The sequence below is a fragment of the Miniopterus schreibersii genome (assembly GCF_964146895.1).
Source record: "Miniopterus schreibersii genome assembly, chromosome: 2".
In the NCBI taxonomy this organism is placed as follows: Eukaryota; Metazoa; Chordata; class Mammalia; order Chiroptera; family Miniopteridae; genus Miniopterus; species Miniopterus schreibersii.
Window position 1 is genome coordinate 173312207 of NC_138102.1, and position 24728 is coordinate 173336934.

General features: G+C 39.7%; 1 protein-coding gene across 1 annotated transcript in view; it reads left to right on the forward strand.

Annotated features, from left to right (window-relative positions):
- The window catches only part of UTP20 (UTP20 small subunit processome component), an 80985-nt gene that overhangs the window by 25157 nt on the left and 31100 nt on the right, over positions 1-24728 (forward strand). The window contains exons 18-30 of the mRNA XM_081130767.1: positions 425-583; positions 1631-1707; positions 2397-2476; positions 2714-2954; positions 7337-7522; positions 10540-10630; positions 11931-12016; positions 12816-12941; positions 14940-15106; positions 16722-16930; positions 21758-21901; positions 22611-22690; positions 24219-24436. Of these exons, the coding sequence (XP_080986893.1) occupies positions 425-583; positions 1631-1707; positions 2397-2476; positions 2714-2954; positions 7337-7522; positions 10540-10630; positions 11931-12016; positions 12816-12941; positions 14940-15106; positions 16722-16930; positions 21758-21901; positions 22611-22690; positions 24219-24436 (1864 nt within the window). The remainder of the gene's footprint in view (positions 1-424; positions 584-1630; positions 1708-2396; positions 2477-2713; positions 2955-7336; positions 7523-10539; positions 10631-11930; positions 12017-12815; positions 12942-14939; positions 15107-16721; positions 16931-21757; positions 21902-22610; positions 22691-24218; positions 24437-24728) is intronic.

The following is a 24728-nucleotide window of genomic DNA, read 5'->3' on the forward strand; positions in this document are numbered from 1 at the left end:
TCCAGGAGCACTGCAGTGAACACCCTTTCACAAGTAGTTTTATATAGGGAAATATTTCCATAATGCAGATTATTACTTCTTGAGGTAGAAATTACTTCTACTAGAGGTAGACTTGTATAGTGAAAATATATATGCCTTTTCTTTATTTCAACAAATGTTACCAATCAGTTTGAATCATTTTGAGAATTACTTTCCTGGTGTCTCCTTATCATTTCTATGCTAGATCCTAAACCTAAATTATCTACTAGAAAGTAAATTGTGTGAGGAAAAGGGGATCACTACTACCTCCTCCCAAAAGTGTTGCTTATTTTACTTAAAACATTAACATATTCCAGTTTTTATTTTTTAGACCTTTGGTCACATTTAAGGGTTTTTTGGAAAATCACAACACTGACATGCCTCCTTGGTTTCCCTCGCTGCTCAGGATGATGGGCTCTCGGAGCGGCAGTCTGCCTTTGCTGTATTACGCCAAGCAGAGCTCGTCCCAGCGACTGTGAATGATTACAGAGAGAAGCTTCTCCATTTGAGAAAATTGAGACACGATGTGGTGCAGACCGCAGTCCCGGAGGGGTTGTTGCAGGAGGTATAAAACACTGTCCTTTTTTTTTTTTTTTTAATTCTATTTATGCTTTTAGATCTGTTTTGCTGGCTCTTAAAAGAAAAACATACCAAGTAGTCACCCAAAACAGAATTTTTAAAACTAGATAAATCCTCAGCTTTCTTAGATGCTTTGAGTTAGATAGCTCTGTCAGCCGTTTCAACAGGGGAAATAATTTTCTATCCCCTTTCTCCTAAAGGTGTGTGTTGTGTGTGAAGGTATGTAGTAAGTGACAACAGGAGGACTCACGTCAAGTTTAAAGCCTGATTTTTTTCTCCAGATATGTTCATTGCTGTACGAAGTCAGCCTTCTACCTTTTGTATCAGGGATTCTCTGTCCATGACCCTTGCAGATACATCATGGATCCCTTTGGGAGGAAAGCCAAGTGGAGGCGTTCATTCCCTTTTCAGTCAAAGCAGTTGTGTTCTTAACCTGCTTTATATATTATGCTCCGTTGCTACAACAGTTACAAACACCCACCCCCAAATAATAGTAGATCTGCCATTCTACATGATGCCTCCCTAGCATGTGGGGATGCTAGTAATGACTGTCAGTGCGAAAGGTAACTGAGAAAACTCGACCCTCTGAATGGAACTCCCTTAGTGCATGATTTTGAGAATTCAGACATCTGCTTGAGAAGCCACAGCTGCCATTCCCAGCAGACTTCCCTGGGTTCTCTGCCATCTGTGCTGTACTGATTACAGTTCATGTTTTGTCTTATGAGGTAATGGTGCTGGCAGTGTTCGTTAGGGTATTCAGTCATGAGTCAGATCTGTTCATTTAAATAGATCCTTTCAGCATGAATATCCGGAGTGTGTTTGAATACGAGGTTTACTTTAGAGATTCTTCTGTGTTAAATAGCAAGTGACATTTTGGGGACAGTTGGAAAATTATTTGGATTGGTACCTACAACTTTTTTGTAAAGCACAAGTTTCTTTCCAAATCTCCCGATGTGTGAGTTGGGATATTAGCATCTCGGTGCCATTCTCTTGGAGCTCATTACCCACATACTGAACGAGTCTGTAATTGCAGGTGCCGCTTCGTTACTTATTAGGCATGTTGTATGTTAACTTCAGTGCTCTCTGGGATCCTGTGATAGAACTCATAAGGTAAGTGTGGGTTAAATGGATGAAGCCCTTACGTTTTAACTACTGCAGAGTGATGGGGCCAGTATTATACTCCTAGGTGTGATTCAAATGAATGGGTGTGCACAATATTTATAGCTCCCATAAATCCTTTGTGGGACAAGGTGAAGAAAAAACACGAATATTTTCTCTGATGCCGTTTTTCAACAGTTCATATATAACATGTATGTTTCTTTGTACATTGAAATAACTTTGGAGGACTTTTTTTTTACTTTATGTGATACATCCGTAGTGAAGTTTTTCAGTAACAAAGTATTGTATAATAATTGCATAACTTTATTTATAGATACTGAATCACTGAGCCAAACTGTAATTTAAAAATAAGGACTTTTTCTAGATAGAGGCTTCTCCTTCCTTTAATGCACCATACCCCATGCCCATTATGGTGCCTTTAAAAATAGTCTTCTTATGGGTATCCACTTAGGTTTTTAAAAATACTGTTTAGTACTTTATGACTATAAAAATAATTTGTGGTCCATGCAGGCATTTTGAAGAATATAGAAAAATACAAAAGTTGCTTATGACCCCACATTTGGGATGATTTAATAAACATTTTAGTTATATTCTTCTTTTCACTCTTTTTTTGTTTCCTTATGAGATATCTCAAAATAAGGATCATATCACATCTTTTGTTTTGTGATCTTTTTTCTTAGCTCTCATGCACATGAAATGGAAAATAAGAGATTTTGGAGCGTCTACTATGAACATCTAGAAAGAGCAGCTACACATGCTGGTACGTAAGGAGGCATCAGGTGGGACTGTGAAGAAAGTGGTTGCTTAGCTTTCATTTCTGCTGCTTAGTTACACATGAAGTTGGGGAACAGAAATTAGAAATGTGTTACCTTCAATAACCTTTGGATATGGTTCATTGATTCCTTATGTTACTAGACGAAGGAATGCCCTTACATGAGGAAACACAAAGGGCAACTGTTAACATTTCTCTGGTGGTTCTGATGTTTTTTTCTTTCAGAGAAAGAGCTGCAAAATGATGTAAGCAATGAGAAGCCCATTGGAGATGAAAGCTGGGAGCAGACTCAAGAAGGGGATGTTGGGGCGCTTTATCTTGAGCAGTTAACATTGAAAACCAGCTGTCGGGAAAGACTGGACCACACCAATTTCCGATTCCTGCTGTGGCGAGCTCTGGCAAAATTCCCAGAGAGGGTAGAGCCACGGTCCAGGGAGCTTTCCCCACTTTTCCTGAGATTCATCAGGTAAGCTCTCTTCTTGGAGTATGTTCCTGGTAGAGTGTCCTCAGGACCTGGAAGAGAAGGTACACACTGTTAAGCTCCCAAATTGGCCAAGTTCTTTTTACATCCATCATATTTGCAAATCATTTACACATCTGTAAAGCACTGGCTCTGTCTGCTAGCAACTTAACTAGTTTGGTTCACCACTTAACTTTACATGATTTTTTTATTTTATTTTATTTTTTTTATTGCAGAGAGAGGAAGAGATAGAAACATCAGTGATGAGAGAGACTCATTGATTGACTGCCTCCCACACACTCCCACTGGGGATGGAGCCCACAACCTGGACATGTGCCCCAGCCAAGGAATTGAACTGTGACCTCCTGGGTCATAGGTCACTCAACCACCGAGCCACGCTGGCTGGGTCAACTTTACATGAATGTAACTGGCCCACAGATGGTGTTAATAAAGAGTTCCAGATTACAAAATAAAAAAGGCCTTCTTGAGCCCACCAGGGTGGCTCGGTTGGTTGAGCATCGCCCCTGCAATGAAAGGTCGCTGGTTCGATTCCCAGTCAGGACACATACCTGGGCTTCGACCTGATCCCCGGTCGGAGCATGTGTGGAGGGCAGCCAGTCGATGCTTCTCTCTCACATCAGTGTTTCTCCCTCTCTCCCTTCCTCTCTCTAAGCATGTCCTCAGGTGAGGACTAAAAAAAAAGCCACATTGAGTTAGCTCAGTACAAAGAGCTTGCTGTTTCTCTCCCCGTTTGTTCATTGTTTTATTGTCTGCCTGAGGCTTAAAAGTATTTTTCAGTAACACACCCCAGCCACACTTTTTAGAACCTCTTGGATGTTTCCCATGATGTTGAAGAATGTACTCAAAAAAAATAACATTCCGGAGCATTGCTCTGTTTTGATTAGATAAACTGTGAGAGTCAGATTGCTTTAAAACTGAAGACGAGTAATGTGGTGTACAGAACAGTACTAATTAGTCAGTGCATGTGTACTTTTCAATATTATTTCGTTACATGGGAAAATGCTGGGAGGTTAAGTTAAGCGTGCTGCGAAGCACAGCATGCCAGGCCTGTTCAGGGAGGAGCAAGGAGTCTGAGTGGCCACAGCAGTGATCCCAGAAGCAGCTAGTTGGAGGTGAGGGCAGAAAGTTAGCAGGACACCAAGTTGTGTGGGACCTTTAAGTGATCGTAAGGACTTTAGTTTTTATTGTCAGTGAAATGGGAAGACACTGGAAGATTTAAACAGAAGGATGACATGACTTAAGTTTTCTTGAGGAGTCTTTTGGCTGCTGTGTTGAGAGTAGACTGTAGGATGGCAATGGTGAGAGTAGAGAGTTAGGAGGAGATGGCAGAAACCTGGGGAAGAGTAGATGGAGGGTGACTTCACCAAGGTTACGCAGTACAGATATGAGAAGTAGTTGAACTCTGGATAGTTTTTGAAGGATTTCATTTCAATAAGATATGTTTTGGAAGAATTGCAAGTACATTAGCCTGTGGGATTTGCCAACAGATCAGATGTGTCATGGTGGGGATGGGGGTGGGGAGGGTTGAGGGGAGGTGCAGGAAGGAGGGAAGAGGAAGAATCAAGGATGTCTCTGAGGGTTTGGCCCTAGCAATGGGAAGAAGACAGTTACCATTTACTAAGATTGGGAGAAATGCAGAAGTTTGCAGATTTGTGGGGAAGATCAAGAGTTCATTTTTAGATACGCCAAGTTTGGGATACTGAGTAGAAATCTGAGTAGAGATGTTAAGTAGGCACTTGAATTTGGAATTTAAAGTTTAGGGAAAGGTTCGGTCTAAAGATAATAAATTTGAGACTCATCAGTAGATAGATGTGTGTGTGTGTGTGTGTTTTAAATTATGGGCGGGGAATTAAATCACATCTGAGCATGTAACTGTAGAGAAAAGATTTCCAAGGACTGACAGCCATATTTAGAGGTTAGGAAATAAGGAACCAGCAAAGGAGGCCTGGAAAGAGTGATAAAAGAAGAACCAATACCACTTAGTGTTTCTTGAAGAAAGGATTTCAAGGAAGAATCAAATATGTCTGAGACAGTCAGATGGAGGATCATAATTGACTGTTGGCTTTGGAAGTGACCTTAACATGAGTTGGGTTAACCTGGTAGGGATGAAAGCCTGATTAAACGGGTCTAAGAGACAATGGGAACAAAAATGGAAATAACAAGTATGAACAGTTCTTTTTTTTAAAAAAAAAAAAAAAGAAGCAGATATAGGTGGAGGGAGTTGCAGGAGCAACTGTTGGGTTGCTGTTCTGTAATACTTTAAACAAAAATAAAAATTATTAAAAAAAAAAAAAAGATTTAAGCAGCGTGTATGTATGTAATGCTGCTGCAAAAGATCCAGAAGGGAGGGGAAAATTCATAATGCAACAGGGGATACAATTGCTAACTAGCCATGTCCTTGAATAGTTAAGAGGAGATAGGATCCCTTGCATAAGTGAAAAGGTTTGCATGAATAATTCATTCTGGCAAAGGTTACAAGCAGAGATGCGGGCATGCAGTAGATGGGATGGTAGAAGAGTAATGATTTTCTTTTTCACATAACTTTTTAGTCTTTATTTATAGAATGAAAATAGTGCTATTTAGCTTTCTTGCCTTGTTTTGAAGATTATACAAAATGATGTTTATCAGTTATTTGCAAGTTGCAAAGGGCTGTGCATGTACAAGCTGATATTAATGGTGTTAGTAGGATATGAATTCCTACCATGTTAATTTTTTAACTTTTTCCCTCAAGAAAGAAATAGATTACCCCTTAGCCTAAGGATAAAGACCTTCCTCTAATGCTGGGGGGTGGGAGTGGAGAAAGGAGCCTGTAACAGGAAGTGGGTCTCTGAGTTTAAGACTACTTAGAGATGAAAGATACACAACTTTAAAAAATGTTTAAGACTAGTTACACTGATGATCTATAACTAATACTTTCATAGATGATCCATACTAATGGAAACCCCAAATGTCACCTTTAATACCCTGACTTTTGGCTAAACATTTACCTTTCTAAAATCTGTGTCAAATAATTTGATATTAGAGCCACTTGTGAGTCCTTATAAACATTCTATGAGAAGAATCATATCAAGAATCAAGTAGAAACAAATGACTAACTACAAAAACATCCCAGAGGTGATGGTGACACTTAACGAATGCGTGCTTGCTGTGTAGACACTCTCGTGCTTTGTGTCAATTATCTTAAATTTAGTAAGTGAGTGAGTGAGCATACTGTGCAAGGAGATAAAGGTTAAAGATATGTCATGTGGTTAATTGAATGTTAAGAGTGTAGTATGGATGCTATTACGTTAGTGATACCATTGGTAACTGACAGAACAACTTTGCTCATTTCATTTTTTCATCTATTTTTTTAATTTACTAATTGCTAGGTGAGAGCACAAAGTTGAATATGGTAGCATCTCAGCCCTCCAGTTGTAGTTTAGTGTATTAACCTGGCATTTCCTCCAGCTGTGTTGGTAAAGTAATTCCTAAAACATGCTCTTTTATCAGTATATTTTTGAGTGAGGACTTTACATGTCTGATCAGTTCCCTCACATCTGTGGCTTAGTGCCATGCACAGAACAGACAAGGAAATAATAATTGTTGGATGAGTGAGCTACAGTGACACAAAACAAATGAAGTGAATTACAGCAACAGCCTTCAAGATAATATTAGTTACCTGCAACAATGGGCCAGAATTAAAGGATGGAATTAAGAACAAATGTGAACATCAGCTGCATAAGCTTAGTTTAGAGGAGACAAAGACTTACTAATTTTTATTGCCGTCTCCAGCAACTGCCCCCAGAAGCAATGCAGTTGATAAGGCCATCTCTCTTATCAGACCACATACCTGGAGGGCTAAATTTTGTTATAGCCCTATCTATAGGAAGTAGAATATATCTGGTTTAAAGTGACCAACATGGTCTTAATGCTATACTTTCAATACAGCAGTGGGTAAATATAGGTTTACAGTTGTGATACAAATAAGTAATACAATAATTAATAAATAATAGCACAAGTGTGGACTCTGTTTCATGTGCTCACAACTGTAAACCTACTTTTGCGCACCCCTGTATTTACTGTAACTCACCCCTTTACCTGCCTGCCCCAGTTGTGTTTTCAGAGACAGGGAGGCTGATTTTAGCTCAGTCCAAAGTAGACATTTCAAATATTTATAACAGTGGAATGGGCTGTCTTCCACAGTTAGTGATTGACTTGTTAAGTAGGGTCCTTCCGAGGGCCTGACTACAACAGATTAATATAGAAGAGGCTGGACTAAGATGCCTCTTCCATATGTGTGTGATTCTGTGAACCGTGGACATACTTCTGTCACAAACAGAATTAGGACATTTCAGCTTCATCTGCATGTATCACTCTTGCCACTGCAGCAACGAGTATTACCCAGCAGATCTGCAGGTTGCTCCAACCCAGGATCTGAGAAGAAAATGCAAAGGGGTGGTGGTGGAGGAAATGGAAGAAGAACCTGCTGCTGGAGACGATGAAGATTTAGAGGAAGAGGTGATGCCCCAAGATGAACCCTTACAGAAGAAAACAACAAGAAGAGCTGCAACCAAGTAAGTTCAGCATTACTGCTGTATCACTCGTCCATGGTTCTCAGAGAAATGGTGGAGGTCTCTTAGGCCTAGATGAGAAATGGCCTTGGACAGGTGACCTGCTCAGATAACTATTTACATATGTGCTGTATCTCCCTGGTTTTTTTGTTTTGGGTTTTTTACAGCCCAAAGAAAACTGTCCAAGTTTTTTGGTTGTTTAGCCACAGAATGTTAGAGTTGGGATCATCTAATCATAGCCTTTTTTATGCATGAGATCACTGGGGCCCAGAGCTGTTCAGTGCTCTCTGACCTCTGTCGTTCACTTTTCATAGTGCCAGGGCCTTGTGTTTGTGTGCTAGGGAAAGGAGTAATGGAACATCTGCCCCTTATAAATAAGCACGTCAGCACTTTTGCTTTACCTTTTGACTGTTTCCTTCTGGTTACTTTTTTTTCATGCTGTTATATTCTCTCTCTTATTCTGTGGGTAACTCATTTACCTAAATTGTTACAACCTTAGAAAAATAAGAAGTGAACGTGCTTGTGGAAGTTACTTCAGCTACTTGAATACCCTCTGAATTGGAGTGTCAGAGATCTACTGGATTTGGTGCTACTGCGTCATTTTAACACTTTGGATCTCAGTCTGTGTCTGTCTGTTGAATTTTTCCCACGAGCCATGTATTAGTTCATGCGTTCAGCAACTGTATTGAGTGTCTTTGCTAATTGCTGGGCTGCACAGATGGATGGTATGTAGCCTCTGCAATGCAGGAAGCAAAGTCTAAGGCCTGGTAAAATATTTTTACAGAGGAAATATTGTTAAAGGAGTTACGGGAGCACAGTAAAAAATGACTTAATTCTACCACAAAAGGGAGAAGAAACTTTTACAAAGTAGAAGGCACCTTTGAAGCTGAAAGACAAAAGCTTGCCAGCAGCTAGAACAGGGAAAAGCTTGCCAGCTAATTGCAATAGTGCATAAAGCACCAGGGAAGAAAGGTCAAAGCCAAGCTTCATGCAACTGTAGTTTCTTCTCTGCTCCTCCCTTCTCACGGCTCTGAGTGGTCTCTTCCCACGTTCTTTCTAAGACATATTGCTGCTTTCTTCTTCGTATCCTTCAGCATAATAGCCAGCAAAAGATTAGTCCTATTTGTCTGGTGAATAAATAAGTTATTTATACAGTCAGACCTCTTCCTGCTCACCCTGCACCTTCCCTCTTTCTACTGTCCCTGCCTCGTTTCTGCCAAATGAAATTCTGTTCATGCTTCAAGACACAGTTCCCTTACTGGGGCTTTTCTTGCCTTTTAAACTGCAAGTTACCTTACCCTCCTTGAAACTTTCATAACAACCATTTATTACCTCCACCATGGGGTTGCTCCTAACTTTTTATACATCTTTATGAACATCAGAAGCTCTTCAAGGATAAGCTCCATGTCTTAATTAATTTTTCTGTTCCATGTAGCGACACTTAGGCTATTGCTAATGTACATCATGATTAAAAATGTGAGTAAATTGATAATCATGTTCTCGGTGCCACCTCAGCATATTCATAGTCCAAGTTTATAATCCTTTATGGAACACACTCCTCACTGGCAGGTATTTAACGAGGACGTGCAGAGTAGCTCCTGTTGTCTTTAATAAATCTTGGGGGAGGAGTGGATGTGTCAAAAGAAAAATTTTTAAGTCTGTTTGTTAAACTACAAGCAGTCAATGACAGGTAATCCCAAGGACATTGCATCAGTCAGGGCTCTTTAGAGAAACGGAGACGTATATATGTATGTATAAGAGATTCGTTTTAAGGAATTGGCTCACGTGGCTGTGGAGCCAGCAAGCCCAGGATGTGCAGGGCAGGGCGGCGTGCTGGAAGCTCAGGCAGGACTCGATGCTGTCGTCTTGAGTCTGAAATAGACTGTCATCGCAGCACCTGGATTGGTGTTTCATTACTTACGTGGGTACCCTGACCTGTCAGACCAACCATCATAGACATGTGAGCCAAATCTCAACAGCAGGGCAACCCTTACCCCAGTTCTCTACCTTATCCAAAGGGATCGCGGTGGCCAGCTTGCTTTCTCTGTGTTAATGTAGAACTTTGACAGTTTTGCTTTCTTTTGTCCAGGAACAGAGAAGTGCATTGTCTGCTAAATTCTTAGGAGCAGAAGCCCCAGAACTCAGTGCTTTCATTTAATCCTCACAAAAAACCCAGGAGGTCTTGTCCTTGTCCAGATGAGGAAACTTAGAATCTGAGGTGTGCGTTAACTAACTTGCTTCAGAGTCAGGGGGCTCAGTGACAGGATCATATGCAGCTTGGTTTCTGCCCCTTCACTTCTCCCTGAAACGGGCAAATGAAATCCGTCCAAATCATAACAGTTTCTTTATTCATGGCGTTTTAAAAAGTTTTAATACATCTTATAAATTATATACAGAGAGAAAACAGTTTCTCAAGTATTTTTAAAGCCCATAGCATCTGTGGATTAGAAAGTTTAGTAGGTGCAGTCTGTTTTATAGCTGATGTAATTTACCCTGAGGCAGTCCCATCTTCAAATTTAACTTCAGCCACAGAGCATTGCCCTTTCTTCCTCTCCTTGGTCAGGAAGAGCCACAGTTACCTAAACCTGGACCTCTGTGGCCTGACACTAGTATTTGTGTAATAGCACATTGAGGAAGACTATATTTTAACCACTTTCCTGTTTACTGCATGGAAACTAAACTAGGAATCATTCCACAATTCATCTGTGCACAACTTTGGAATGTATTACTATTTGGTTTCTTTCTTTCTACTTTTGGCTTAATTTAAGCCATTCTGAGCACATCCTGAATGATTTTCTGCCCTGGGAACCTGGATTTCAGGGGAAGGCCTGCCTGAGATTTGGAATTTCTGGAGAATAATTTTCTAAATGCAAATAATTAATATTTGTGCAATTAGCAGCGAAACTGTAGTCAAGGTTTTTGGAATAACTGTCAGAAAGACTAAAATTGGTGAGTATTATCATCTTAAGAAAATAATCTCTGTTCTTTAATTTTATAGTACCCTCTCCTTTTTATTTTAGGCAGTTAATTGCTCATTTGCAAGTTTTCTCTAAGTTTTCGAATCCACGGGCTTTATATCTGGAATCCAAATTATATGAGCTCTATCTTCAGGTAAGTAAAATAAAGTCTTGCCTCTGCAATTTTTTGTGAACTATTCTGTACCTATTTTTGCCAAAATAAATTTTAGGTTTTCAATAATTGTTGAATAGAGCCCTGTCTCCATTTAAGTATACATACATATATATATATACATATATATGTATATATATATACACATTTAAACTAATAGACATTTTCAGTAGCTTGAGAAACAGTTTTAGACAGTACTAATTCAGTTGATTTTAAAGGCATTTTGGGTGACCAAACATTGATGGGTTGGATTAACACTGAGTATAACAAAGCTTAATTATATCATGGGAAGTAGCTTTTAGAAGGGAGTGGGGGTTGTGCCAACAGCACTTGGCTACTTTTCACCTCTTGGTAAGTTAGCCTGACGGGGTGCTAGAATTTCAGGATCTGTTACATTGAATGGAAGCAGGTAGTTGGCACAATAGTCTATTACACTCATAATATATAACCCTGAATTCCAGGAAAGGTTGAAGAAAAAATGTCAGAAGCAGAGTAAGAATTGGTTGTCATTCTCAGCCATCTGGGAAACAAAATTTTCTTTTTCCATTTGGGTGGTTTTTAGATGAAACGTTTTATTTTGACATTTTAGCAGAATTTATCCACTACTGCCCATAATTCGGATATAACTTATTCATAGAGCCAGAGCCTAAGTCTCAGCTGTCCAGGAAGCAAAGTTCCAAGCTGCCGGATCAGAGGGGCCTCAGAGCAGGTCTTTTCTGGCGCTACACTGATGGCTGTTACCTTCACGGTTTTATAAAGAGCTTTTGCTCAGCACAGGCCCAGCTCATTTGGTGTAAATCCTGACTGTGTAGAGAATTGGCCTTGGCTGAGAGACTGATGGACCCGAAGGTCTGGCCTGCGGGGGTGCAGATGTCAGAGTTTTGTTTTCTTTTTGTTGTTTGCTCATATTCTCTTCGTTCTTCTTTAACCCCAGGAAAATGCTAGGCTTTTGTCGGGAATTAGTGTTAAATCACACCTAAAAATTTAGATTCTAGCCAAGCCGGCATGGCTCAGTGGTTGAATGTCGACCCATGAACCCGGTGGTCACGGTTCAGTTCCTGGTCAGGGCACTTGTCCACGTGTCAGACTCGATCCCCAGCAGGGGGCGTGCAGGAGGTAGCCGATCAATGACTCTCTCATCCTTGATGCTTCTCTCTCTCTCTCCCTCTCCCTCCTCTCTCTGAAATCCATAAAAAATAATAATAATAATTTAGATTCTAAGAAGCCCACAGTATGCATATATGTGACTTCATTGATTTATTCTATGAAATATCATCCTTAGTTGTTGCTACACCAGGATCAGATGGTGCAAAAAATAACCCTGGATTGCATAATGACGTATAAACATCCGCATGTCCTCCCTTACAGGTAAGTTATTTGAAGCTAAACAAATGCTCTTTCTTTGGTTGATTTTTATCTTCCTACCTGAAAGCCTCTTCTAAAATTATTTTGCTAAGGCCTTAGGAATGTCCCTCTTTTCTAAGGTAATCACAATGCTATTGTAGAAAAGAAATGAAAACTGGGAGTATATTTGTTAAGAGTGCTTCTCCATAGACATGATAAGGTAGGAAAGAGAATATTAATTGAAAAGTATGTGTTGAGAAGATTATATCATTTTTCCTTGCTTATATAGTGTCTTAAAACTTTGGTGATTACTTAGCAAATCATAATAATCACTCTAAAAACTGAAAAGAGGCCTCAGAACAGGTCTTTGACCTGAAGAAAGGCCTGGCTGGTGTGGCTCAGTTGGTTGAGTGACATTCCATGCACCGAGAGGTTGCTGGTTCCATTCCCAGTCACATGCCTGGGCTGCGGGCTCATTCCCCTGTGGGGGCATGCAGGAGGCAGCCCATAGATGTTTGTGTCTCTTGCCCTCTCCCTCCCTCTCTAAAATCAAAACTTTTTTTTTTTTTGAAGAAAGCTTTTGTATTATGCTCTTTGAAACAGCTGAATTATTGACAAAGTCTAATACTTTACAATCCCTTTTATCTTCTAAAATTTGAAAACCTGTCATTTTGTGAAGATTTTCCTTTATGTATTCAACTACTTTTATAGATTGTTCTTTAGTATCTACTTTTAGTTACACATAGTACTCTACAATATTGTATTTTTTAAAAAGTGCTGTTGATTATTAAGTGGTGATTTGTGCTGTATTCTGTTTTTAAAGGGAAAACTTGCATAGATTGCTTGAGGACAGAAGCTTTAAGGAAGAGATAGTGCATTTTAGCATTTCAGAAGATAACGCAGTAGTGAAAACAGCCCACCGAGCAGATCTGTTTCCTATTCTGATGAGGTATTTGCACTGTTTAAATTCTGATTTTTTTTAATAGTTGATCATAGAAACAACTGTATTAGTAGTATTATGATTCTTTCAGTAGTTGTAATGGAATGTTTCATTTTGTATTTTCTTTTGATTATTTTTTAATTGGATCTTTTGAGGTAGTCAAATTGCTCTAGAGACTTTAGACTATTTTACCCCTAAATATGAGGAAATATCTTGCCATGGTGTTATTTTAATAATGATAACATTAAATTCAACATTGCTCAAAGTTTACTGTTGAGAAATAATAAAAATAATTCCTTTATTTGGTATGTAACTAAATATGAGCTTTAAAAGCTTTTGACTTTGTGTTAATCATTTAACAATCTTCTTCATCACAAAACTTCGTTACTGGTTTTAATAGTTTTCATTGGATTTCCTTGCTGAAAAAAATAACAGTAAATAACAGTCATCATTCAGATTGTTAGTCTCCATTTAAAAACCCTTTGAGGTACTGTTTTACTGAGAATTAAGTAGGAAGTTGTTACTGCCCTTTAGGGGCCTGGAATGGCCTAACCCAGACGGCCTCTCTAACCACATCTCTTCCATTTACCGCCCCCTCGGAGCCCACTTCAGAGTGTTTGGACTTGCCATCTTTCTGCTTGGAAAACATGACAGTTAGCTCCTCTTCACTCAGCCTCATCTCACAGGTCATGTTCTCAGAGATGCCTTCCCTGAGCTCTTTATATAAGATCACACCTTCCCCTTATCGCTCTCTAGTCCTTCCCTCTCTATATTTTTCTTCATAATCCTCAGTCATTCCGCATAGCCTCTTATTGTTTATCTCCCTAGCTAGAAGGGGAACTCTGTGGCCGTTAGTAAATATTGGTGAAATTAATTTTGTGTTTTATTTTATGATATAAAACCTCTTTTTTTCTTAATGTACATATTATCTGCATGGCCTAGAAGAATGAACTGTGGTGGTGGTGGAGGTTGTCCTTGTCTTGCTCCGGGACTTAACAGTAGTGCTTCTAGAATAGCCACTTTTAAAGTGTGGTCTGTTCCATCTTGACAAGGGCTGTCCCTGAGACACTGTCCAGAGGTCCACAAGGTTAAAACTTTTTTTATAATATTACTAAGACATTACGTCAGAAAGTTTTACCATGCTAAGGAAGTAGCTTTCATTACTAGGTTACTTATTATTCCATCAAGAATGGATGTTGAATTTTATTAGAATGCCTATTAAGTGTGTACTAACTTTTTCCTATGAGCCATTGACCCATATTAATCCAATAGATATTACTAATGCTTCTTTCTTGAGTTTCTGGGATAATTCTCATTTGGCTTGTTGTAATGCAGCACTGGATACTGTATTTAGAAATGTTGTGTTTTATGTTCACAGGAAGACTAGTACATAGTTTTATTTTTGTTCCTTAACCCTTCTCAACATCACAGTTATACCACCTTCATAAAAGGAAGAGGACCGTTTCCTGCTTTCTCTCTTCTATGAAACCTTATGGCATGGAAATTGCTTTTCCTTGAATGTTTAAAAATTCATCTGTAAAACTATATGAGTTCCATGTTTACTCATGATTACTGGCCTATTTAGATTTTCTTCTTAAGTTCTGTTTGCTTATTTATACTTGTGATTCCTGCCCTCTCCAGAAAATGACCCATTTAATTGAAGTCTTTCTAGTTTCCTTATTTTACTTAAGTTGTCTTTTCATTTTATTTCCTTTTAATCTGTATACTTGTTTTCATTCTTTCATCACACTTACCTTTGGCTTGCCTATTTTAATGTGCTTTTTTCTTCTTTGTTATTTCCTTCTTCCTGCTTCCCTTAGCTTGTTTTTTTTTAATTTAAATTTCTGTGTTAAATATCCAATTTTTATTTCATTCTTCCTTGTTTTATAGTATAAAGCCATTTAAATCTGTTGAGTTGCTATGCCACCCTTTTCAGGAAAATGAAACAACTAGTATTGTGTTTTATGGTTAATGGGCAAACAAAATAATGTTCTTTTGACTTTTTAGGATTTTATATGGGCGGATGAAGAATAAGACTGGGAATAAAACTCAGGGGAAGTCTGCTTCAGGCACCCGCATGTCCATTGTCCTGAGGTTCCTCGCCGGGACCCAACCGGAGGAGATCCAGATATTCTTAGACCTGCTGTTTGAACCTGTGAAGCACTTCAGGAATGGTAGCTGTCGACTACCTGACACTCTGATTCGTGTTGTCTGCTGTAGACTTCTGATGTCTCAGGCTGGGTTTCCCACTCTTCCGCATCTTTCTGAGGGGACTGCCTCTCCCAGTCTCGGTGGTGGTCTTTTTTGCAGAAATGCAATTCATTTTAAACTTGGATTGAATTAGGTGGAGCTCAGAACTGATCAGCACCCATATGTTAATAAGCCCCTGATTAAAAAACGTGTATTTTAGTTGTTGCTGCTGTGCATTTAGGCCATTTGAGAATGGTACTTACCTATGTACAACGAATAGGCTTCTCCTTAGGAACTTCAAGCATGTTACAGAATTAATCTTAATTGTTTTGGGATTACTCATTCACTGTCATTCATCTGCTGAGTAATGATTTGTTGGATGCCTCCTGTGACCCAAAACTCTGTTGAAAATAGAAATCTCAGTGTTTATAATCTCTACTCTCAACCTCTTAGTCTAAACGAAGTGGATATGATGAGTGTATTCAGTGAGCTGTAATGCTCTGGTGTGGTCTCTGGTATGTCACGTTAGTAATTAATAACAACAACAACGGCTAACATTTATTGAGTGCTTACTTTATGCCAGATGTTACGATGGGCCCCTTTACGGACAATTCAGTTGAACCTTAAAACAACCACATGAGGTACCAGTACTTTTTGTCCCTGTTTTACAAATGTAGAAACTGAGGCTTGGAGAAATAAGTATTTTGTCCATGACCACTCAGCTAGAAAATGTTTAGGATTCCAGCCCAGATCTTTCTGACCACAAAACCCCTCATCCAGTTCCATAATTGCTGTGCTTTAGGCAAACATGTATTTATTTGTAGGGTAATCTGTGGCCTTAGTTCTGTATTTTTTCTATGAAAATGGATCCAGCAGTTAAAAGGGTTTTTGCTCAGTCTAATATTGCCCTGTTCTGAAAGTTGGCTCTAATGAATATGAGTTTTTATTCAGTGTAATAGCCTCAGTTGTAAGAGGGTAGCTATAAATGATAGTCTCACTTAGGTATGTGAATCACCGAGCAGTGATCTCATACCATTTGGTTAGAAACAAAGCTCAAGCAATAAAAATTCAAGTCTTTTAAGTACATTATAGGAGTATTGTTTTATTTATTTCCCAGAGGTTATAAGAGAAATAAAACCTTTGCTTCTCAGCCTTCAAGGAGCTTATAATGTAGCAAGTCATTTTCTGTGAAACTGCTGAAGTCAGCATAGTCAGTGAAAGCTGAGAGTGAGACGAATGCTTAGAGAGTTTCTAGATGGAATAAAAGACTACTAGTAACTCACGTTTTGAGAAATAGTATAAGTGGGAGAATTGGGCTTAGAGACTTAGTTCTGTCACAAGTTTCTTACTCACTTTTACCTCCAAGTTTCCTCAACTATAAAGTGATAATACTAGTAAAACCTACCATACCCAGCTCACTGAATATTTGGTAAGGATCAGAAGGAGAAAAATCAACGAGGAAAGTATATTATCATCTGTAAGTTATTATAACAATAGAAAATACTGTATTGCTGAGGGAGATTGAAAGGACGCTGGAATTATAAATAATAACAAACTAACATTTCCTTTTACACGACATTTCTGTTCCTCTTTCCCTAGGCGAATGCCATTCTGCAGTCATTCAGGCAGTAGAAGATTTGGATTTGTCTAAAGTTCTCCCTGTAGGTCGCCAGCATGGTGTCTTAAATAGCCTTGAAATAGTATTGAAGAACATCAGTCATCTGATCAGTCCCTACTTACCAAAGATCTTGCAGATACTGCTCTGCATGACAGCGACTGTGTCACATATCCTTGACCAACGAGAAAAGGTGAGGGACTCTCTGTACATGCTTTCTGGGGGGGCCAATAAGAGTCTGTGTTTTATTTGGGAAATTGGTTGGGACCTGAATACCTCACATCCTTCCAGGTTAAATCTTCCTTATGCAAAGTGTCTTTAAAACAGTTTTCCATATAATAGGGATCTTCATTGTTATAAGTATTTATGTATAGCCATAAAATGCAAATTATATCTAGTGTATATTTTAAAAGGAGGTGAAATATTAGAGAGTGAGTGAGTTTTATATGCATCTCAGAAACCAAAGTGGGGCGGAGTTGAGCTGATGTGTCTTAGATTTTAATTTCGAGAGCCTAGAGACACAGGACATCTACCAATGCTCATTTATCTAGAACAGCTGCAGGATGAATAGAATACTGTGAGAATCATCCTTGTGACAAAGAGCTCTTTTAAAAGTAAATGCTTCACTGCTGCAAGTTCAGTGTTTTGAATAAAGATAAGAAGCTAGGTCAGGTAAGACTAGCCAGCTAGCCAGCTGCCAAGAAAGAGGCTTCATGAGGTGCTGCTCAGTAAATATTTTCTAAATTGTATTCAAGACAGTAGTATATTCTGTTGAAGTGGGTGGATGGACATAAATATACTCTTCTGTTCAGGGAAACGTAATGTCTTTATGGGCTAACGGCTTCTTGGAAAAAATGGGATGTGAAGATCCAGATTCCAGTTTCTGCTGTTGATTCTCAGTTCATGATAAAAAGGCACAGCTTTAATTTGGCTAAAGTTTATTTAGTTTTATGGATATGCCTGGTGAACTGCCTCTCAAATATGGTAATGATAACTGAAAATTGACAGCCAGAATTTATGCTGCTTTTGGGTGCTATGCATAAATAGAATAATGAAATAATGTTCTCTGATTACCAAGATCCAGAGATTTAGAACACACCTTCCATCGCGGTAGTCACTGTTTTGTTTTCCTCATTCTTACATTTCATTCCTTCAACAAATATATATGTATATATTTAATATATCTTTATTGATTTCAGAGAGAGGAAGGGAGAGGGAGAGAGAGAGAGAAACATCAATGATGAGAGAGTCATTGATCGGCTGCCTCCCGCACTCACCTACCGGGGATCGAGCCTGCAACCCGGGCATGTGCCCTTACTGGGAATCAAACCGAGATCTCCTGGATCCTTGGTCAGTGCCCAACCTCTGAGCCATGCCCAGCCGGGCTCCTTCAACAAATATTAATCAAGCCCCTACTCTGTGTGAGGCGCTGCTCTAAGCACTGAGGATGGAGCTGTGAACAAAGCATTGGTCCCTTTACTCAGTAAATACTATCTCACACATGCTATCTACCAGGCATTGATCTAGGTGGGAAATGGGAAAGGTAAGGGCTCAGTATTGGGGGAGAAAGGTGATAAATGCACAAATAATTAGAATAATGTCAGTTGGTGGTGAGTTCTGAGAGGAAAATAAAATGAAACCCATGTACGGATTTCTGAAAGTCATTCTTTGTGTAGCTCTCCTTTCTGGTACCCTCTTCCCTGTGAATTCTAGCTGTCTTGGCCCACGCCCTCAAGCCTCATGGCCCTGTCTTCTCATCTTGGAAGGATGACTGGACTCTGCCTGGGATCTTCCCTCTCACACTGATGCCTAAAACTCTCCAGGCAGGATGGTGGAGAATGTGTAGGGCTCAGCTCATCTGTTTCTTCTCTGTCGGGGCTACTGTCATCTGCTGCCTGCTGCCCAGTGTCTGACAATTACTGTTTCATATATTCTGTTCCATTGTCTAGTGTCAGAGGGGGAGTTAAATCTGGCTCCTGTTGCCCAATTCCCCTAGAAGTGGAAAAACCACCAGAAAGGAGCAGGCAAACAGTCCCCAGACTAACAGGGCTGGGAGCCCAGTAACCAGAACAGAGACCTTGTGGTACCTGGGGCATCAGGAAGAGTCCTCAGCAGGGGACTGCCTTAGTAGTGGACCCAGGTTAGCCCTGGGGTAAAGGCTGCTTTGACACCACCTAGTAAAGCTTAAAAAAAAATCATCCTTTTTCCCAAGTAAGTGAACCGCATCCCAGAGTAAAACCCAGAAACATTCAAATGATTTGAATGAAAATAATATTCACAGTGTCTGACACTCAGGCAAGTTTTACCAGGCATCCCAAAAGGAGGAAAATTTTACTCATGGTGAGGACCAAACCCAGTCAGTAGAAGCAGATGCCCCCAGTGGAGGTTAGGTAAGGACTTAAAATGGCTCTTAGAGACACACTTCCTCACACACGCGGGCACGCCCCCGGGCAGCGTGAGTGTGGTCAAGGCCTGCGGGGCGTGGGACAGGGACACCTGTAATACTTCCAGCAATAAAAACAAATTAAAAACAACAAAAGTACACTAACCTAGAGAAGCTTAAATATTTAATGTTCCATTTTGGAAAACTTAAATTTAACAGTTTAAACAGGGTCAAATTGCAAATGAAAAGTGATAGTTAAGATCCACATTTTAAAGTATGTGAATAATGTATATTTTATTATATTCAGAATATACAGAAAACCGTAAAGAAAATATAAATTTCTCCTATATTCACTGACAAGAAATAATCTATTAACTTTTTTATTATTTTTCTCCCCAGCTTCATGTAAATGCATATAAAAATACATGTTTGTAAAACTGGGCTAATATTATATCAGTTTTCTACTATGACTTATTAAATCATGCCATAAAAATACACATACATACACAAAACAAAAAAATCCACTCCATATATTCAGGAAAGTAGAGGAAAGCGTGAGCATGTGGAGAGACATGAAGATGTGAAGAATTTAAAAGAGGAGAGAATGTGACAGGGAGTAACCGCACCTGGGGGCTGCTGCTTTAGGGTGGTCAGGCTCCTCACCCAGGAGGCAGTATCTGAGCTTGCACCTACCCGTCTATGGGAAGAACATTTTGGGCAAAGATAATGACTTGTAGCATCAAGTCCCTGAGGTAGAACAGTCTTGACACTTCCTAAGAGCAGACAGGACAAGGTGGCTGGAGCACAAGGAGCAGAGTGAGTCTTGAGGAGGAAGAATCATGTAATGAGCCCAGCAGGCAGGTAGGGCCTCGGGCCGTGAGGAGGAGCTGGATTTTCTTCCAAGTGTAGTGGGAAACCTGAGAGGTTTGAAGTAGGTTGAATGATAAGCTCAGTTTAGTGTTTTAGAAATAGACTGTGCGGGGGGCCAAGAGTGAAAGCTTGAAAGAGGCCTTGGAGCCCTGGCCTTTGTGGCTCAGTGGTTGGAATGTCGTCCTGTGCACTGCAGGGTCTGGGGTTTGATCTCGGTCGGGGAGCATACGGGAGGCAGCCAATCAGTGTTCTCACATCGATGTCCCTCTCCCTTCCTCTCTAAAATGAAAAAAAACGTACCTCAGGTGAGGGTTAAAAAGAGGCCTTGGAAAATTCTTCATGTTACGGGAGTTTGGGGATATAGGTAGCATTATGTAAGAGTTTTCTTTTATGCCTTACAGTGAGTGACAGCGACTATCACTACATGGATATATTAAATTCTGAACGGTTAAAGGTTTTTATAAACCCTCAGTAAGTCCTCCAACTCTTTGGTTAACTTAGAAGTTAATCAGTAATATAGCCTTGTCCCTGCATCAACAATCAGTAACCCAGAGGATCATTTGTGCAATTTCACAGTTCATTAGTTAGAGAGGTGCTAAGCTTCTTGACAGGTAGGCATTTAACCCAAAGAATTCTTTGAGGTGCTATAATGAATTATTGCACAGTAATATTGCTTAAGTAAGTTAAAGTTCTACCTTTGTGTGTTTGAGCTAAGTTAAATTTACTTTTTTGTATCTTTCAGATCCTCCAAGGTGTTGACTGACACTCAAATGTGTATTGTGAGGGTTGCTTTGGTTTGGTTTTATTTTTTCTGTACATTTAAACAATGGAGTAACTTGGAAATTTACATAAACTCAGTCATGTATTCCTCTAGGAACTAAAGTCTGCAATTGCTCACTTGCAGGATTTTCCTCCAGTTTATCCAGCAGTTAGTGAGTAGACTGGGCAGCTGGAGCTGTAGTTACAGAGGTGAACAGAACACGCAGCTCCTGCCCCACAGAGAGGGGGCTTGGTGATGGGATTGGGCAAAGGGAGGGTGTGCCAGTTTGATACCACGTTTCCTAAGATCAGTTGCTCATTTGCTCAGAGGGTCATGATGCATGTTTTTTCAAGCACTGTAACAGTAACAGTTTTTATCTTTTCCCAAACGTGGTACAGCTGATAATGAAATACTGCCAGTAGAACTGAAGCAGAACAGAATGGCTTGTAACTGTCACAGTGTTATCCCTGCCTGTCATTTCCTCTGTCTCTGTAACTCGTATAATGAGATAACCACAAGTACATGGTAGAAATTTGCTGGATATGGGAAGTACCATGATTCCTGAACTTGCGCAGCAAATTTATGGTGTACTTATTCCTAGTCACTTGAATTGAAAATGTGCTCTTTCCGATTCAAATACTTCTGTTGATCAGAAATCAGGATTTTACTTGAGACCATTACTGTACTTGAATAGAAAGGTGAAGCAATGTAGAACACAAAACAGCTGTTCCAGTTGTGATTTTTTTCCCCCTAAGCACTCTCTTTGCAATTTTACTGGGCAGTGATAATGGAGCACCTCTCACCGTTTGATTTTTCAGGTCTCTGCTTCCCCATTTTGTCCAGTGAGAAAACCAATATGCGTTGCTCAGTTGACATTTCCGTGTGAATCAGCCAAAGTCAACAGACTTAATAACAAGATTTCCAGTTTGATTCAAGAGCACCTCCCTGAGAAGTCAAGGATTAAAATGATGTGTGTAATTTTTTAATAGGAGGTCTTTGTTTTACAGATACAGCTGAGGTTTATCAACCCACTGAAAAATTTAAGACGTCTTGGAATCAAAATGGTAACTGATATCTTTTTGGATTGGGAGTCCTATCAGTTCAGAACAGAAGAAATTGATGCTGTATTTCATGGTGCAGTGTGGCCCCAGGTGACCCTTCATTTCTACATTCCACCTGGATATCTTGACTCTTCCTTTGTTATTACCGACCAGCATAGTCTACACCCAGACATGAATGCCTGTCCTGGTCTTTTCTTTTACATTGAGCCTTCCTTTATTTCTGGAAGTTTTAGAACATTTTCTTTGCCTCTACTACCACCTAAAGCTCAAGAGCTAGTTCTGGCAATACCATGGCATTTGTTAAGGCTAATTTGAATAGGTTTGTGTCTCTTATGCAAATGCAACATAACTCTTGTAGCACCTCACAGGATGTGTCTGGATTTTGACAAGCATGAGGGAAAATACACAGATATTTTTGTTACACGTTTCCTTGTTTGATTTCTCTGGTTGTAATAACCACTTGGTAATGACTAAGGTTAGTTATAGCTAAGAAGACTGTAGAAGAGCCTTGATTTTAGGAAAGATTTCTAGCTGCTTGAGCTCTGTCATCTCTGACCTATTCAAACCTAAACTACCTGATTCCTGTCAGGTGTCTCAATTTCCAGGCGCCATCTCCACCATTTTTCCTGTGTGGGTGTTATTGGATTAGGACCTTTCCTCAGTCTGTCCTTTGCTAATCTCTGTGCCTTGGCTCTTTTATCCTCTGGTGCGGTTTCTGTGCCTGTTCTGCTTTTTAGTTGTTTTTCCTACAATTCTGTGTATGTTTTTATTTTGTGTTCTGTTTTTATTTTGTTCCTAGATCAGCAGGCTCGGATCTGAGAGTCCATATTCTCCTACTCCTCTGCTGAAACTAATTAGTGTCTGGAGCAGAAATGCAAGGTACAGCCTCATTTCCCCCTTTCCAAAAAAAGCAGATAAAGTAGTCAAGGGCACTAATAATATGACTTACGGCCTTCCATGCAGTGAACCTACTTACTGTAGTTATAGTTATAGAGAGTAAGGCAGCTGAAACTCAAGATCCATAGTTCAAGATCCACAGTTGCTGAACAATGTGTGTAATGTGGTTCAGAAAAACGCTTGTGTCTGCCTACAACTAGAAAATGAAATAGAAAATGTCTAGGACACAGGAGAAACCATTAGTTACTGTAGCATGTGGAGGTTTATGTGGGCCACAGTGGGGGAGGGAGACTTTTCATGATATGCCTTTGAGAGTTTGCATTGTTTATAATTTAAAAAAGGAAAAAATAGGTAAAATAATATTTTGCAACTTAATGTAAGTTAAAATCATAGAGTATTATATCAAATACTGACTGTGCCATACACTTAAGCACAGAGCGTGCCCATGTTGTTGTTCAAGAAATGCACTTAGAAGTGGCACTGGATCGGACGGGCTCTTGCTAGGACCTTGCAGTTGAAAGCAGTCCTCTCACCTTTTCTGCTTGAAAAAATTTTAAGACAACCTACAACATGGTGGTAAGAGTCGTCTCTGAAGCCACACACACCTAGCTTCAAGTCCAAGCACCACTGTGTGTTCTTGAGCCTCAGTGTTGCCACCTGTAAAATGGAAATAATAACAGTACCTATCTCATTAATAATATATACAGTATCTTCCTTGGTGCCTGTCCATACTGTGCCCAGTATTGCACAAAGATATGTGAGTGTAATCTCTTAGGACTTCGTTCCTGAGCTTTTTCCCAGTAGTGATGACTTTTTTCAGTTTTACCTTCCGATTAGTGGTTAGGATTGCATCCTCTGACCATGAAACAAGTGTTGATTTGCCCTCTGTGGAACGGCTTTGTGCCCTCTGTCCAGCTGGTGTGTTTCCGTGGGCCATGATGCTCTCGTCATTTGTGACTCTCAGTGTTGGGGGTGGACTCGCCCACCTCCCCCCGACAGATGACCCCAATCTCTGAACAATACATATCCAGACACAGCAAGTGCTTGTTTCCTCTAATTCTCGTGTTGTAGTACAATATGTTTATGTGAGTCTATAGACATTCACACTCTAGAAGGCTTATAATTGAAAAATAGCATGTCTTCAGCACATTTATTTTAGAAAGGGCTTAGACTTTGGAGATTTGTGGTTCAAATCTCAGCTCTACCACTTATTAGCTCAATGGCTTTGGACAAGTCTGTTTCTTCATCTGTAATGTAAAGATAATGATACTATCTCACAGAGATGGTATGAGGATTAGATGAGAAATGTTCATAAAGGACATAAATATTATGTTTCTGGGGTTCCTAAAATTGTTCATCAAATTTTAGATTTAATTTCCCTTTAGAGTATCTTATTAAGGTTCATACACACACATGTATTTGTTAAACTCAATATGAGAATTCATGTGGAAGATGTTTTTAGAAATAAACTGAGAAATAAGATGACTATTTCAATATTTTTTTCTTACAGATACTTCCCCTTTCTGGCTAAACAGAAACCTGGGCACCCAGAATGTGACATCCTGGCCAATGTTTTTGCGATTCTCTCAGCAAAGAACCTCTCTGAAGCCACGGCCAGCATTGTGATGGACATTGTTGACGACCTTCTCACCCTTCCAGATTTTGAGCCCACAGAGACAGTCTCGAGCTTGCCCGTGACTGGATGCGTATACACAGAAAGTGCAGATGGTACGTGTGCTGCAGAAGGCAAGTGATTCTTAGAACTTAGAGGTAGCATTTGTTCCCTCAGAAAGGGAAGAGTGAATAGAATTGGACTCTTAATAACTTATGCTAGTAAAAGTTTTTTTCCTCTAGAAATTAATACCAATTTATATAAACTGAGTTTTCTTTGCAGTGGTAGAAATTCAGGTGACTTACACTCCAGAAAGCTCAACATCCTCCAGGAAATTATCAAGTGATTTCCACTGTCATGTCTCTGAATTCTTCCTACCGTGTTGTCCTAACAGTTCCTTTACTACCA